The sequence below is a fragment of the Trichomycterus rosablanca genome, chromosome 27 (genome assembly GCF_030014385.1).
Source record: "Trichomycterus rosablanca isolate fTriRos1 chromosome 27, fTriRos1.hap1, whole genome shotgun sequence".
Taxonomy (NCBI): Eukaryota; Metazoa; Chordata; class Actinopteri; order Siluriformes; family Trichomycteridae; genus Trichomycterus; species Trichomycterus rosablanca.
Window position 1 is genome coordinate 4291449 of NC_086014.1, and position 13218 is coordinate 4304666.

Here is a 13218-nt window from a genome sequence, read left to right on the forward strand (position 1 = left end):
AGAGGAGGGCAGTTAAAAGCTTGTTGCCTCTAGGCTGTGAACTTTTCACAAGTCTTTTGGTGGCTTTGTCACTATAAACAGTTGGTGCTTTTTTTTCTTTTTTACTAGAGTAGCTCATGAGTTTATATGCAAACTTTTTTTCTTCTTAAGAACTACACTTGTTGTAATACAGAAAAAACAAAACCAGACGTTAAAAAACAATCACAGTGGTTTACAACTAAATGTGTTTCGTGCTGCATATGTAGCAAAACATCAGCTGATTGTTAACATGACATAACTGATCTTATTCTCTTTTTTTCCCCAGGCATATGAGTGGGCACTGGAAGGCATGAGACACTTGGCCTGTGTGAGCATGGAGGACTGCAGCACACCAGAGAGATGCCAGAAAGTAATGACTTGCCTAGAGAGCTACCGCAGCCAGCATGCACCGATCCCTGATTCCCATTTCCAGGAGATGAAGGACCTTGCCGTGGAAATAAAAAGTGAGCAGGGTCTCAGACAGTGGAAATTTGCCTGGTCCAAGTGCCAGGAAACCAAGCAGATGTTTGAAAAGAAGCTGGAGGCGGCACTGCGTGCCCGTGACTCTGGATCGAGCAGCAGTGTTCTTCAGGAACGGAGCAGTAGCCTGTCCTTCTCCTGCAGGAAGGCCTTTAGCAGGGGCTGGGTTCGCGAAAGACTCTCTTCTACCCCATGCAGCCCTGATGGTAGCCGTCCGGTTGCCCGCAAATCACTGAGGACCCCAACAGGCAGTCCGTGTCACTCAGACACCCAAAGTTCACACAGCACCCCTCCAAGTTTGCACCAGCTGACACGCAGCGTCTCCACAGACGAGTCTCCTCACTCATGCAACACTTCTTCCTCGCTCAGCCCCAGTCCCTTCTCACTGGGAGCAGTCAGGCGTAGGATTCTAAGAAAGACTCAGAGCTTTGATGCCACTGTTTGTGAAACAGACACAAGGTATGGCACATGTCAGCGGACACTAGGTGAGCCAGTGCACAGAGGCAACACAGGAGTGTTTATTAAAGGCCTCGAGGTGAGCAGCACAGAGGTGACAAATCGGCCCTACAGCCCACGCCTCACACAGGCACACAACTGGGCGTTGCAGGATCCCCACCACACAGAGAGTCCTGTTTTAGAGACACGCACCAAGGGCAGGTAAGAACATACTCTCTTCCCACAGCACCAGAGTCAGAGTGCCGTTACCGCATTGTGACTTGTTTGTTTTTAAATCTATCTTTTGGGAGCCTGTCATTGATTCCAGACAATGGCAGTTGACATAAAGTTTAAAAGCTGATTGTGAATAGTAGATTCCATTGTTGATACCTAATACCCCAATTTTTCCTGTTGGCCAGTCTAGTACATTAAACAGCGTTAGCTTATTAAATGACATTGTTTACTTAAAAGCAAGTTAAGCCTAAATTGATCATTAAGGTTTGATATACACTTCAGTCCTATATCACAGTATATTTAATTTTATTTTACATGATATGCTCCTCAATTTAATTCCATCTCACTAGTTTGTTAAAACATTTGTGCTAATATATTGGTTTAAATTAGCAACATCTACACATGTTGATAATTATTTTTATTTGTGCCGATACTGATACTATTGTGCACCCCCAAAATCAGTGAACACCTCTAGCTCTGTTTCATCCTAGGTGTTTGCTTATATGGCCTAATAACACATTAACCCCGTCTATTATAAGTAGTTTGTTTAAAAGGCCGGTGTTCCCGGAATCACTTTTGTACAACACTAGAAAAAGGCTGCTCATTCATCACACTCTCACTCCCAGTACCAAGATATTTTACCAGCTGTCGTTATCACACACGATTGCCTGTCTTCTGTGTCTTCTCAGCTTTACTGGCTAACACACCCCACACACACACCGAGTAATGGGACCAAGTGTCTTCCATGTGTGAGAAATGTGTGCATGTGAGTGTTTGTGTTTAGTCAGAGATGACTTTTCCATATTGCCCCCTGTTAACCCTTATGAGAAAAACTCTCGCCCATATGAGAGCCGTCCAGCAATCTCTACCTGACTCTAGTTCAGAGGTGAAAATACTTCACACACCAGCGCCATTTATTAGCACAGAGCAGAGATTCAGACTGAAGAGAGACCTAATTACTGGGCGGCATAACACTTAAACGTGCAATTTGTAGTTTATTGCTGTCCGTGCAGTTTTTTTTTTTTTTTTTGGTGTTTTACATTTTACATTCTAGACTGTTCTAGCTTTAAATAAGCATATTAATTAATTTTTGGGCATTTTCCAACCTAAAAGCATTCTACTGCATCTGTAGTATATGAATGATTACTTTAGCTATTGTACTCTCTACTGAGAAAAGAGCTAGGTTTTATGGTAACAGCTAGTTTTTTCGTTTACATTGTCTGTTACTAATTTAAACATGGATGAGTAAATCTCTCTACCCCCCTCAATTTCTCCTCTTTTTTCTTCTCAGTAAACTAAGGCACATTGTGGATGAAATGGTGACAACAGAGCGCGAGTATGTGCGGTCGCTGCGTTACATCATTGATCACTACTTTCCTGAGATGGAACGTCCAGACCTTCCACAGGACCTGAGGGGCAAGCGCAGCGTTATTTTTGGCAACCTGGAGAAACTGGTGGACTTTCACAGCCAGTACTTTCTCAAGGAGCTGGAAAGCTGTTGTAACCACCCACTGCGGGTCAGCCATTGCTTTCTGCGCCACGTAAGTGCCACTTCTTACACTGTATATTTAGACTTTCTTCAAAATCAAATCAGATGATGAATTTTAGTTCAAGTAAAAAAAATAATAATAATATTCTGGACCACCCTGTCTGTGGAAACTAATTAATCTCAACTTTAAAGTAAGAAAACCACCAGTCATATTATATCTGTTTATATCAGAGCTTTGAAAATCAACTGTTATAATATCAAATCAAAACCTGCTTCAGACGAGTAAGTCAGATCTGTAGAACTTTACAACATTTGAAAAAAGTCTTGAAAAAGCCAAATTGCTACTTGACCCAAGTAGTGGGTACACTCGGACAGTCAGAGTACTCTTATCATTTCTTAATACAACTTTAAAAATTGATTTTTTTTCTACCCGTGTGTACAAATAAATACGAATTACACAAAACAGACACTTAGACTAAATATAGGAGAAGGGAAGCCACAGAACTGCATGGTCTGTCTACATAATTGTTATTCAGCAAGATTTAGTCTGTATAGTGTATCATGAGGAATGAGTTAGTATTTAATAAAGCGCATCTCTCTGCCTACAGCAAAACCTTTAACAGAGGGTTTAAATTTACCAGACACAGAGATCTGCTGTATAAAAATACATTATAAGGCTGTTTGATTCATATTACTGAAAATGTGCTTACAAATAAAACTGGAAAGTCTGTTTCAATGTGTTTTGTGTAATGCAAAAGAAGTAGTAAAAACTTTACTATGTATTAATGAAATTTTTTCTGCTAAATACACAGCAAGACCTGTTTGGAATGTATGCCCTATACAGCAAGAATAAGCCGAAGTCTGATTTGCTGCTGGCCAGCCATGGAAACAGCTTCTTTCGGGTGAGTGACTAAACCACTGGACAAACATCAACATTACAGATTAGACTAATTTGTCAATACTGTTAACCAACAAGCATAAAGCAGTCCAATGAAAAAAACATGTTAACAAGTGTTGTGAAAGAACATGGCAGTAAATCTAACATAAACATGCTGAGCATAAACTGTTCAGCATTCAGAATGTAATTTATTAAAAGCATCAGCTAAAAATCTATTACAGAGGGTAGCTAAACAAATGAGGTTAAGTCCGATCTTAGCACAGCTTAATTTCTCAGCGCAGTTCTGTAACCTCTTGCAGCTCTTAAGGTTTGTTAAGTTGGTGTGTTCATGTGTGCATGTAGAAATTGTAATTTCATTTTTCCCAGAACAAACAACTCGAGTTAGAGGACAAGATGGACTTGGCTTCATACCTGCTCAAGCCTATCCAGCGCATGAGTAAGTACGCTCTGCTTCTCAAAGACCTGATTAAGGAGGTTAATGAGGCTCAGGAACAGGAGCTCTCCTATCTACGTGCAGCTGCCGAAATGGTCAAGTTTCAGCTGCGCCATGGTAATGACCTGCTTGCCATGGATGCCATCAGAGACTGTGATGTGAGTGACACACATCTATCATACACTTTACAGTCATTTTTGCATGCATTCTCAGCCTCTCGAAGAGGAAATGCATGTAAAAGATAACACATTATTCTAAAGTTTGACTCTCGCTGCTAAATTATGTGTTTCAGGTGAATCTGAAGGAGCAGGGGCAGCTGGTTCGGCAGGACGAGTTTACAATCTGGTATGGAAGAAAGAAGTGTCAGAGACATGTGTTTCTTTTTGAAGACCTGGTGCTGTTCAGCAAACCTAAACGCATCGAAGGAGGCTTTGATGTTTACATATACAAGCACTCATTTAAGGTAAAACCCCTGTGTGCAGCTCTGAATGGTATTTTATGCTTGTTGTCAGTTTGATCTTTCCAGCTCTACCATAAGTTTACATTTAAAAATGTCAGTCATTGAGAGCCTAGTTTTCCAAAGGCATTAGCTTCTACATAAAAAGTGTTTCAACTATTTATCAGTGATAAAAAAAAGCTTGTCTCTCAATATTGTATTAATTTTGTGTGCTGCAGACTGCTGACGTTGGTTTAACAGAAACGTCGGGCGAGAACGGTCTGCGTTTTGAGATCTGGTTTCGCAGGAGAACATCAAAGAACCACACATACATCCTTCAGGCTGCTTCAGCTGACATCAAACAAGTGTGGACCGCAGACGTTGCTCGCATACTGTGGCAGCAGGCCACACGCAACAAGGGTGGGTTTGAGAGTGAGGGAGGGTTTGAGAGTATTTACAGGTTTTGTCTAGTCATTAAATGAACAGTGACTGAGTGTTTAACACATCTCCTTTCCTAACAGCTCAGCAATTCCAACTAATTTGTTCATTATTTGTGTTTGTAGTCACCTCAGGAACATGTTTTTCAAAACCAGTATTTCAGTATTTTCCAGCTATATCATTTAGCAAAACCTTACTGATTTTCATAAACTAACATTTAAACTTGAGATGCTTTAAAAGACCTAGAAAGTTTCATTTGATCTGGTTCAGAGATGCCATGTCAAAGAAACAATGTTTCAGGCCAATGTTCTTGTATTTATAGCATTTGCTGTGGTAACATGATGATGATGATGATGATGATGATGTGTGTGTGTGTGTGTGTGTGTACAGAAATTCGCATGCAGGAGATGGTGTCTATGGGAGTGGGCAATAAGCCATTTCTGGATATCAAACCTAGTGATGCTGCTATCAATGACCGAGCTATTGATTACATTATGAAAGGCAGAGGTAAAGCATGTTACTTCCTGTCTCAGGCATACCATTTCCTTTAGTTTACAAGTGTACCATTATATAAGAAACACAGGGTCCATACAGTCTATTAAATATGTACATATTTTAAATGGAAGTACTGTAAAACCTGGTTAGCATCACTTGTTCTACCAAATGGCTTAAACATATTTTACAACAAATTAAGTTAAACAGCCAAAGCTAGTTTTCTTTACTTGTCCACTGTATTGACCCTGTAAAGCACAGACCTACCCCTTATTAGTGACGCCTCTCAGGTTTTGTTCAATAAACCTTAAATAGTTTTATTCTAAATGTTATTAAGGAATTAGTACAATCTGTACACATTCTCACACGCTATTCTGTATCTTCAGGAGCCAGGACGAGGGCTTCCATTGCCGTTTCCCTGTTTGATCACTCAAACCCGTTCAAGAGGGCTGCTGTTAGTGCGCCTGTTAATGGACAAGCAGGTACAGGTGGGCCTTCCTCTTCCACACTGCTGGGACCACTAAATCTGCACATGTATAGCAGTCAGACCCTGCTGCCAGGGGAGAAACCACTCATCAGTCCCTGCATTGAGGAGGATGAGCTTGAGCATGAGACCAGCAGCCAGCCTTCCATGAGTAAATAATTTTCTCTAACACTTTAAATTTCGTATTTTATTTAGAACCATTTTCTACAAAGCTATTTTACTGACATGTTTAAAAATCTATGTAATGAGATCATTTCTATTTTATCTATTTTATACACAAAACATACTTCATATGTGTAAGATGATTCACAGGACAGTCTCAACTTGTTTAACACACAAAAACAGCGAGCAACAGTACCATTTAAATACTCACCCGGTACTATGTAAATGTAAAATAATAACTAACAGTACTGTTAGGTTACTAATTCAATTTTTTGTTGGTTGGTGAGGTTCAACTTGATCAAGTTGCTTTGCAGGATTTACAGGATTTGTCTTTGAGCTGTTTTCTCTCACTTTCTCTTAAAGAATATTTTCTTTCCCCATCCACACAAGTACATAAGTGTAAGAAGTTGCCCTAAATGTTATTTTTATCTCCTGTGTAGATGTTTTTGATTGATAAAAACTTGGTGTCTTTGTAGCTACGGAGAGTTCTGGGTCCTCTTCCCACTGTCTATCAGGCAGTGGCTCGAGTGGATCGGACAGTGGCTGTGTGACCAATCACCTACCTGAGGCTTTGTCTGAAGAGCCCAGCTCCCCCTGCGACACCTCCTGTTACTCCTCTATTACCTCCCCTTCCAAACACAAACCGAGCTTCAACACCCAGTACATTTCAGAGGTATCTGTTTATCATTTTTGCTATATGTAGAATAATCACATGCTATATACTGTATGTTAACCCAGTTAATCACAGTGTGCTAAAGCTAAATTACCCCTGTAATAATAACCCATTTACATGTCAATACCTTTTACAGAAAGACACTCAGGTTCTAGGTCCCTCCACGATAGTGTGAGTGCTTGCTGTAAGAAGTGCTGCCACTGTAAGTTGCTTCTACTCGTACATCGCTGCTCAGCCATACACAACATACACCAGATCTACGTCTAACTGTTTTAAATAGAAGTTTGGGCATGCATTCACTACAATCCTTTTGTGTTTCGTCCCACAGGTTTGATGTCTGGCTGCTTTTCTAAAAGACCACCAGGAGAAGAGCACACAAGTCTGTGATTGCCGTTTCTCTTTAAACAAGCCGGCATAATTGTCTTTTTTATTTTATGGCCTGTGAGCTTACATTGCATTCACATATGTTATTTATCTTTTTTTAAAAGTCCTGGTACAGTAGTTGTTTGTAATAACTGTAAATAATTATTGTTTTGATTTATAATGCAGTTCGGCACTGTCTCTGATTTGCTGTTGTCCACTGTAGACTGCAAACATACTAAAATACGTTGGTACAAGAGGGTAGCACTAAACCAGGAGTTAAAGTGAAAGCAGTGTTTCCTTTACTCACAGTTTGAGTATTAATATGACTGTATAGTTTGTTCAGTATTTCTTCAGTTACCATTGTTGGTATTTGCTGAGTTGTTTGGAGTTATTTGCTATTTTGGCTTTCACTCACCTCAAGTCAGTCATGTCCTCACGCATTGTTTGCAGACACTGGTCCTGCATGAACCTATGAGGGATTGTTCTTAATGTACATGTTTTATATAAACCTGCAAAGCAACAGAACTCTACATTGTAAATATTGTAATACACTGCACTGAGTAGGATGAACTACTAGTAGTAGGAACTAAAATGACTTTTACATGTATGCATTAGTCAACCAACCAGGGAATCACAAAAGTGCTATTTTCATCATAAAAAACAAGCAATTTTACAACAAAAGAACAGGCATTTCATTTGAACATAGAACTGGAGCGTGACTGTTTACTTCAGTGTCATATTTCCTAACAAATGTACCTATATTTAATAAATAAAAATCATTTGCATTGTATTCACTGTGTATGTTTTTTTTTATTTCACATTTTAAACTTAAGTGTACCTTGTTTAAACAAAGTGCACACCACACTATATATCACGATATGACACTTAGTTACATTTTAATAATATTTTATATTGATTAGAAAGGATCAGAATAGATCAGGTTTTGAATCATATATATATATATATTGTGAAATAAAATTAAAAATGTAATCAGGAGTAATATAGTGTAATATAAAAATATTCTTGTTTTTATTAATAATACAGTATATTTTTTTATATTACACAACACATTATTTGTTTAAATATAAAATATAAAATAGATGTAATTAAACATGGTAAAAATGAAAAAAAAAAAAAAAGGTATGAGCTATAAAATATAATCCCAAACACTTCAATATAAATACCAATTTCTTCCTTAAGCCCTATACAAGCACTATGTAGGACAAACATTTCCAAAGTCAGTCACGGCCCGAGGTTGGATCTGTTTTAAATTGCATTCATTACTTGTGGACCGCCAGCACAGTCAAACAGAAAAAAATAATTAAGTATATTAATTCAAGATGTAATTCCCCCTTTTTACCACATGGTGGCAGCAATACTCTGTCAGTCATTCACATGCAACGCGGCGAACCCGTGAATAAGAAGTACTCATGTAATAAAAAAGCGACACAGGCTGTAGGAACAACAATTAACGGGGACAAAATTTAACGGGACGTGTTGTACTAAAACATTAACTAAGCGTTTGAGTGGTGGAGAGAACTTATGCACAGTAATAATTTAAACTCAAGAGTTCCTGCCTCGTTCTTTTAGTACATAAAGTCACGTTAAGCTTTACTTTTGTGACTGCGCCCTGTCTTTTATTTTACAGAGTTTTTAAAGTTCAGTTAGAAATGTAAATGGTTTGTTCTGTGTGCTGATTAGTTCATCTGAATGCTTACATTTGGTTGTTGTTTGCTGTGTGAAATTACAATTAATAAATAACCGCGTATTTATATGCATATTTTATTGTTTAAAATAATGTCATCGGGGACTGTTGGCCCTCGGGCCCTTTCACATGATCAAATCTGACCCTCCTAGAAAAAGTTTGGACACCACTAATATAGGTGAAATACATGAAAAATGAAACCTTCATATCTCCACTTAGGAACATAGTAGAGCAACAAAAAACACATTTTTGTTTACAACTAAACAACCCAAATCTATGGTGCAAATATGAAAAAGATCAAAGAAAGTCAAATTTTTCACCCAAATTTATGAAAAATTTAAATGTTTATATTTTTGTTTCAGAACAAGCTAGAACAATAATATCTGCATTTTGGTGTATGTCTAAACATCCTGCATCTATGATGCGAATATGAAAAAGATCAAAGAAAGTCAAAAAGTTTGGCCAAAAAAAGCATCAGGGGTTCGTTCCCCTTTGTGTTTTTTTCGGCGAAATTTTTTACTTTCTTAGATTTTTTTCATATTTGGATCATATATTTGGGACGTTTAGACATACACTAAAGTGCAGTTGTTATTGTTCTAGCATGTTCCAAATATGAAATATAAACATTTATATTTTTCATAAATTTGGACCTAATTTTTGACTTTCTTTGATCTTTTTCATATTTGCACCATAAATTTGGGACACTTAGACATAAACAAAAATACAGTTTTTATTGTTGTACTATGTTCCTAAGTGGAGATATGAAGATTTAATCTTTTATATATTTGACCCATTGTAATATACAGGCACTGAACCGATTCAGTCAGATGATTCTGTGTTGATAAGAATCTGAATCTGTGGACTGAATCATTGAATCATCTGACTGAATGTGATCAATGCCTGTATATTAAAATGGGTAAAAAAAATAAAAATTAAACTGTTTTAAATTGCATTACTTGTGGCCCGCCAGCTCAGTCAAACAGAAAAAAATAATAAGTATATTAATTCCCATGTAATTCCCCTTTTTTTGACAATACTGTGTCAGTCATTCACATGCAAAGCGGCGAACCCGTCATTAAGACGTCCTCATCTATGACGTAATAAAAGCGACACAGACTGTAGGAACAACGATTAACGGGGACAGAATTTGACGTGACGTGTTGTACTAAAACATTAACTAAGCGTTTGAGTGGTGGAGAGAACTTATGCGCAGTAATAATTTAGAGAAACTCAGAGTTCCTGCCTGGTTCTTTTAGTACATAAAGCCACTTTATTGTTTAAAATAATGTCATCGGGCACTTTCACGTTAAAAACAAACAAATATAAAACAAATAGTTCCGGTGTTACGGAGAATTCAGTTCCCCCTGTTTCCCCTTTAACGCGCATGTGCAAAAATCATGAGGTTTTTTTCAGTCGCTTCGTTGAGCGTCGGTTTATTTGGAATATGTATTTATAGCGGTATGTTCTTTTTACATTTCATGTTGTATGTTAGGTAGTTTGTGATTAAATACATACTTTAAAGTATTGAATGAACTGCTGTCAGAGGTTTTATTGCTCCACCGCAAGTCAGAGGTTTTCACACTGCTGTCAATCAACTAGAATTACCGTGTCAGATTTATTTGTAAATAAATCCTAATACAGGACATGCTCTTATTCACACACTAGTTTAAGGTTATTCATCTCAGCTGCACTACCATTTACTTTCAAAAATAGTTTCATTCATGGCGATCTCTCTTGTTCATTTAAACTTCACAAACTGCATCCATGTGATTTTAAAATTAACAAACAGTATGTAGAACAAGCTTAACCTATAGATCAGTCCATTACACTAAAAACACAAGGGGGAACACATTTACCTGGAGAATATGGTTCCCCACATGTATATCACTGTGTGTGTAATTATAAAACACTACAGTGATGCTGGTGATGTATTTAACTGTTGTCATTATGTAGAACAAGTTTAACCTATAGATCAGTCCATTATACTAACAACACAGGGGGAAACACATTTACCTGGAGACCTGGGGAATATGGTTCCCCACATGTATATCACTGTGTGTGTAATTATAAAACACTACAGTGATGCTGGTGATGTATTTAACTGTTGTCATTATGTAGAACAAGTTTAACCTATAGATCAGTCCATTACACTAACAACACAGGGGGAAACAGATTTACCTGGAGACCTGGGGAATATGGTTCCCCACATATTACTGTGTGATGATTTCTTTTTTTAAATTGCAAACTACAGGCACACACATTTTATCTGTATTAGAAATTAGTGTTAAACTAAATTATGCATATATTACAATTATGCAAATATATAATAAAGAAATCCACCTCAATGCAAAGTAAAACTTAAATACTTGAAAAACTAACATATTTATAGCTTAATAAAAATATATATTTTTAAAAACTAAATAAAATAAAATCTGAAATTGTGCAAATTTATTTGGGGATGGTGCCCTGGGATTGACTAGCATCACATCCATAGTGCACTCCTGCAATACGTCCAGTTTCCCCAGGAACAGTTCTGGATCCTCCATGGCCATGACCAGGATAAAGCAGTTACTAAACAGAAATGAATGATTAATTTACTATCTACTTTTTAAATAAACTAAAAGAGCAACATAAAATAAAATACAGCAACAAGCAAACTTTTTAGAAATAACGTCCCAGTTAACCTTGGTCTAATCTTCAGTACATGCCGGACAATGGAGATCTTCCTCTACTGGTGGGTTGCCAACACATGACTGGTGGTACCAAAGAAATAGTAATAATGCCTTAATTTTATTGGCTTTTTCATTGCACCATTCTATTATACAGTAGTGTTCAAAAAAATAGCAGTGATTTTAAAAAAGTGAATAAAGCACAAAGTCATTATAATAACTTTTATTTCCATAAATGCAAATGCACTGAAAATACTACACTTTCAATTCTAAATCAAAACATTAGAAAAATGAAGAAAAATGAATATTAGGCTGTTCAAAGTAATAGCAGTGCCAGCATTTTTCTTTAAAACTCAAAAAATGTATGTATATACTGAAAAAAATGTTTGAGGTTTTACTTTACTTTAAATTACTGAACTAATATTTAGTGGCATAACAATTGTTTCCAAGATCTGTGTTGTATGGAGTCGACCAACTTCTGGCACCAAAATTGACACCCGTTCTTCTGCAGAATGAATGACTTCACCATCTGAACTCCTCACTGCTATTATTTTGAACAACCCCCTTTCACTCAATGCTTCGATTACTCAGAATGAGCGGCATGCATGTCCTAATTGTTGGGTTTGTTTTGTTTTCATTACTCTACTACACTTTCAAGTAAATTATTTGCTATGTAGACATATCACTTCTACTAAAAACAGTGATTCATCAGGTTGATGGTGTTGGACTGCTATTTTTTTGAACACCACTGTATATGTCCTTGACTTTCCCTCTGGGATTAATAAAGTGATCTATCTATTATAGCTACACTTGTAATTGAGAAGTCTAATGTAACCATAAAACTATTGTGTGACTTTTTATTGATCAACTGAAGGACTGTGTGATCACTGAGATTGCCTGTGATGGATGTGACAGATGGTACCACCAGTCATGTGTTGGCAACCCACCAGTAGAGGAAGATCTTCATTGTCCGGCATGTACTGAAGATTAGACCAAGGTTAACTGGGACGTTATTTCTAAAAAGTTTGCTTGTTGCTGTATTTTATTTTATGTTGCTCTTTTAGTTTATTTAAAAAGTAGATAGTAAATTAATCATTCATTTCTGTTTAGTAACTGCTTTATCCTGGTCATGGCCATGGAGGATCCAGAACTGTTCCTGGGGAAACTGGACGTATTGCAGGAGTGCACTATGGATGTGATGCTAGTCAATCCCAGGGCACCATCCCCAAATAAATTTGCACAATTTCAGATTTTATTTTATTTAGTTTTTAAAAATATGTATTTTTATTAAGCTATAAATATGTTAGTTTTTCAAGTATTTAAGTTTTACTTTGCATTGAGGTGGATTTCTTTATTATATATTTGCATAATTGTAATATATGCATAATTTAGTTTAACACTAATTTCTAATACAGATAAAATGTGTGTGTGCCTGTAGTTTGCAATTTAAAAAAAGAAATCATCACACAGTAATATGTGGGGAACCATATTCCCCAGGTCTCCAGGTAAATGTGTTTCCCCCCTGTGTTGTTAGTGTAATGGACTGATAGGTTAAACTTGTTCTACATAATGACAACAGTTAAATACATCACCAGCATCACTGTAGTGTTTTATAATTACACACACAGTGATATACATGTGGGGAACCATATTCCCCAGGTCTCCAGGTAAATGTGTTTCCCCCTGTGTTGTTAGTGTAATGGACTGATCTATAGGTTAAACTTGTTCTACATAATGACAACAGTTAAATACATCACCAGCATCACTGTAGTGTTTTATAATTACACACACAGTGATATACATGTGGGG

The 13218-nt window shown here is 37.1% G+C and overlaps 1 protein-coding gene and 1 long non-coding RNA gene across 2 annotated transcripts in view; both read left to right on the forward strand.

The window, feature by feature from the left end:
• plekhg4 (pleckstrin homology domain containing, family G (with RhoGef domain) member 4) overlaps positions 1-7811 on the forward strand; it is a 40604-nt gene extending 32793 nt beyond the window's left edge. Inside the window, exons 14-24 of the mRNA XM_062989604.1 lie at positions 305-1155; positions 2459-2708; positions 3469-3558; positions 3921-4145; positions 4280-4450; positions 4663-4843; positions 5252-5368; positions 5740-5988; positions 6476-6672; positions 6809-6874; positions 7001-7811. Coding sequence (XP_062845674.1) covers positions 305-1155; positions 2459-2708; positions 3469-3558; positions 3921-4145; positions 4280-4450; positions 4663-4843; positions 5252-5368; positions 5740-5988; positions 6476-6672; positions 6809-6847 — 2370 coding nt within the window. The 3' untranslated portion in view covers positions 6848-6874; positions 7001-7811. The remainder of the gene's footprint in view (positions 1-304; positions 1156-2458; positions 2709-3468; positions 3559-3920; positions 4146-4279; positions 4451-4662; positions 4844-5251; positions 5369-5739; positions 5989-6475; positions 6673-6808; positions 6875-7000) is intronic.
• A 2310-nt stretch (positions 7812-10121) lies between these two features.
• LOC134304316 (uncharacterized) lies at positions 10122-12747 on the forward strand. Its single transcript, XR_010007814.1, has 3 exons — positions 10122-10198; positions 12284-12406; positions 12520-12747. It is a non-coding gene; the product is annotated as an uncharacterized LOC134304316 (long non-coding RNA).
• Positions 12748-13218: the final 471 nt, after the last annotated feature.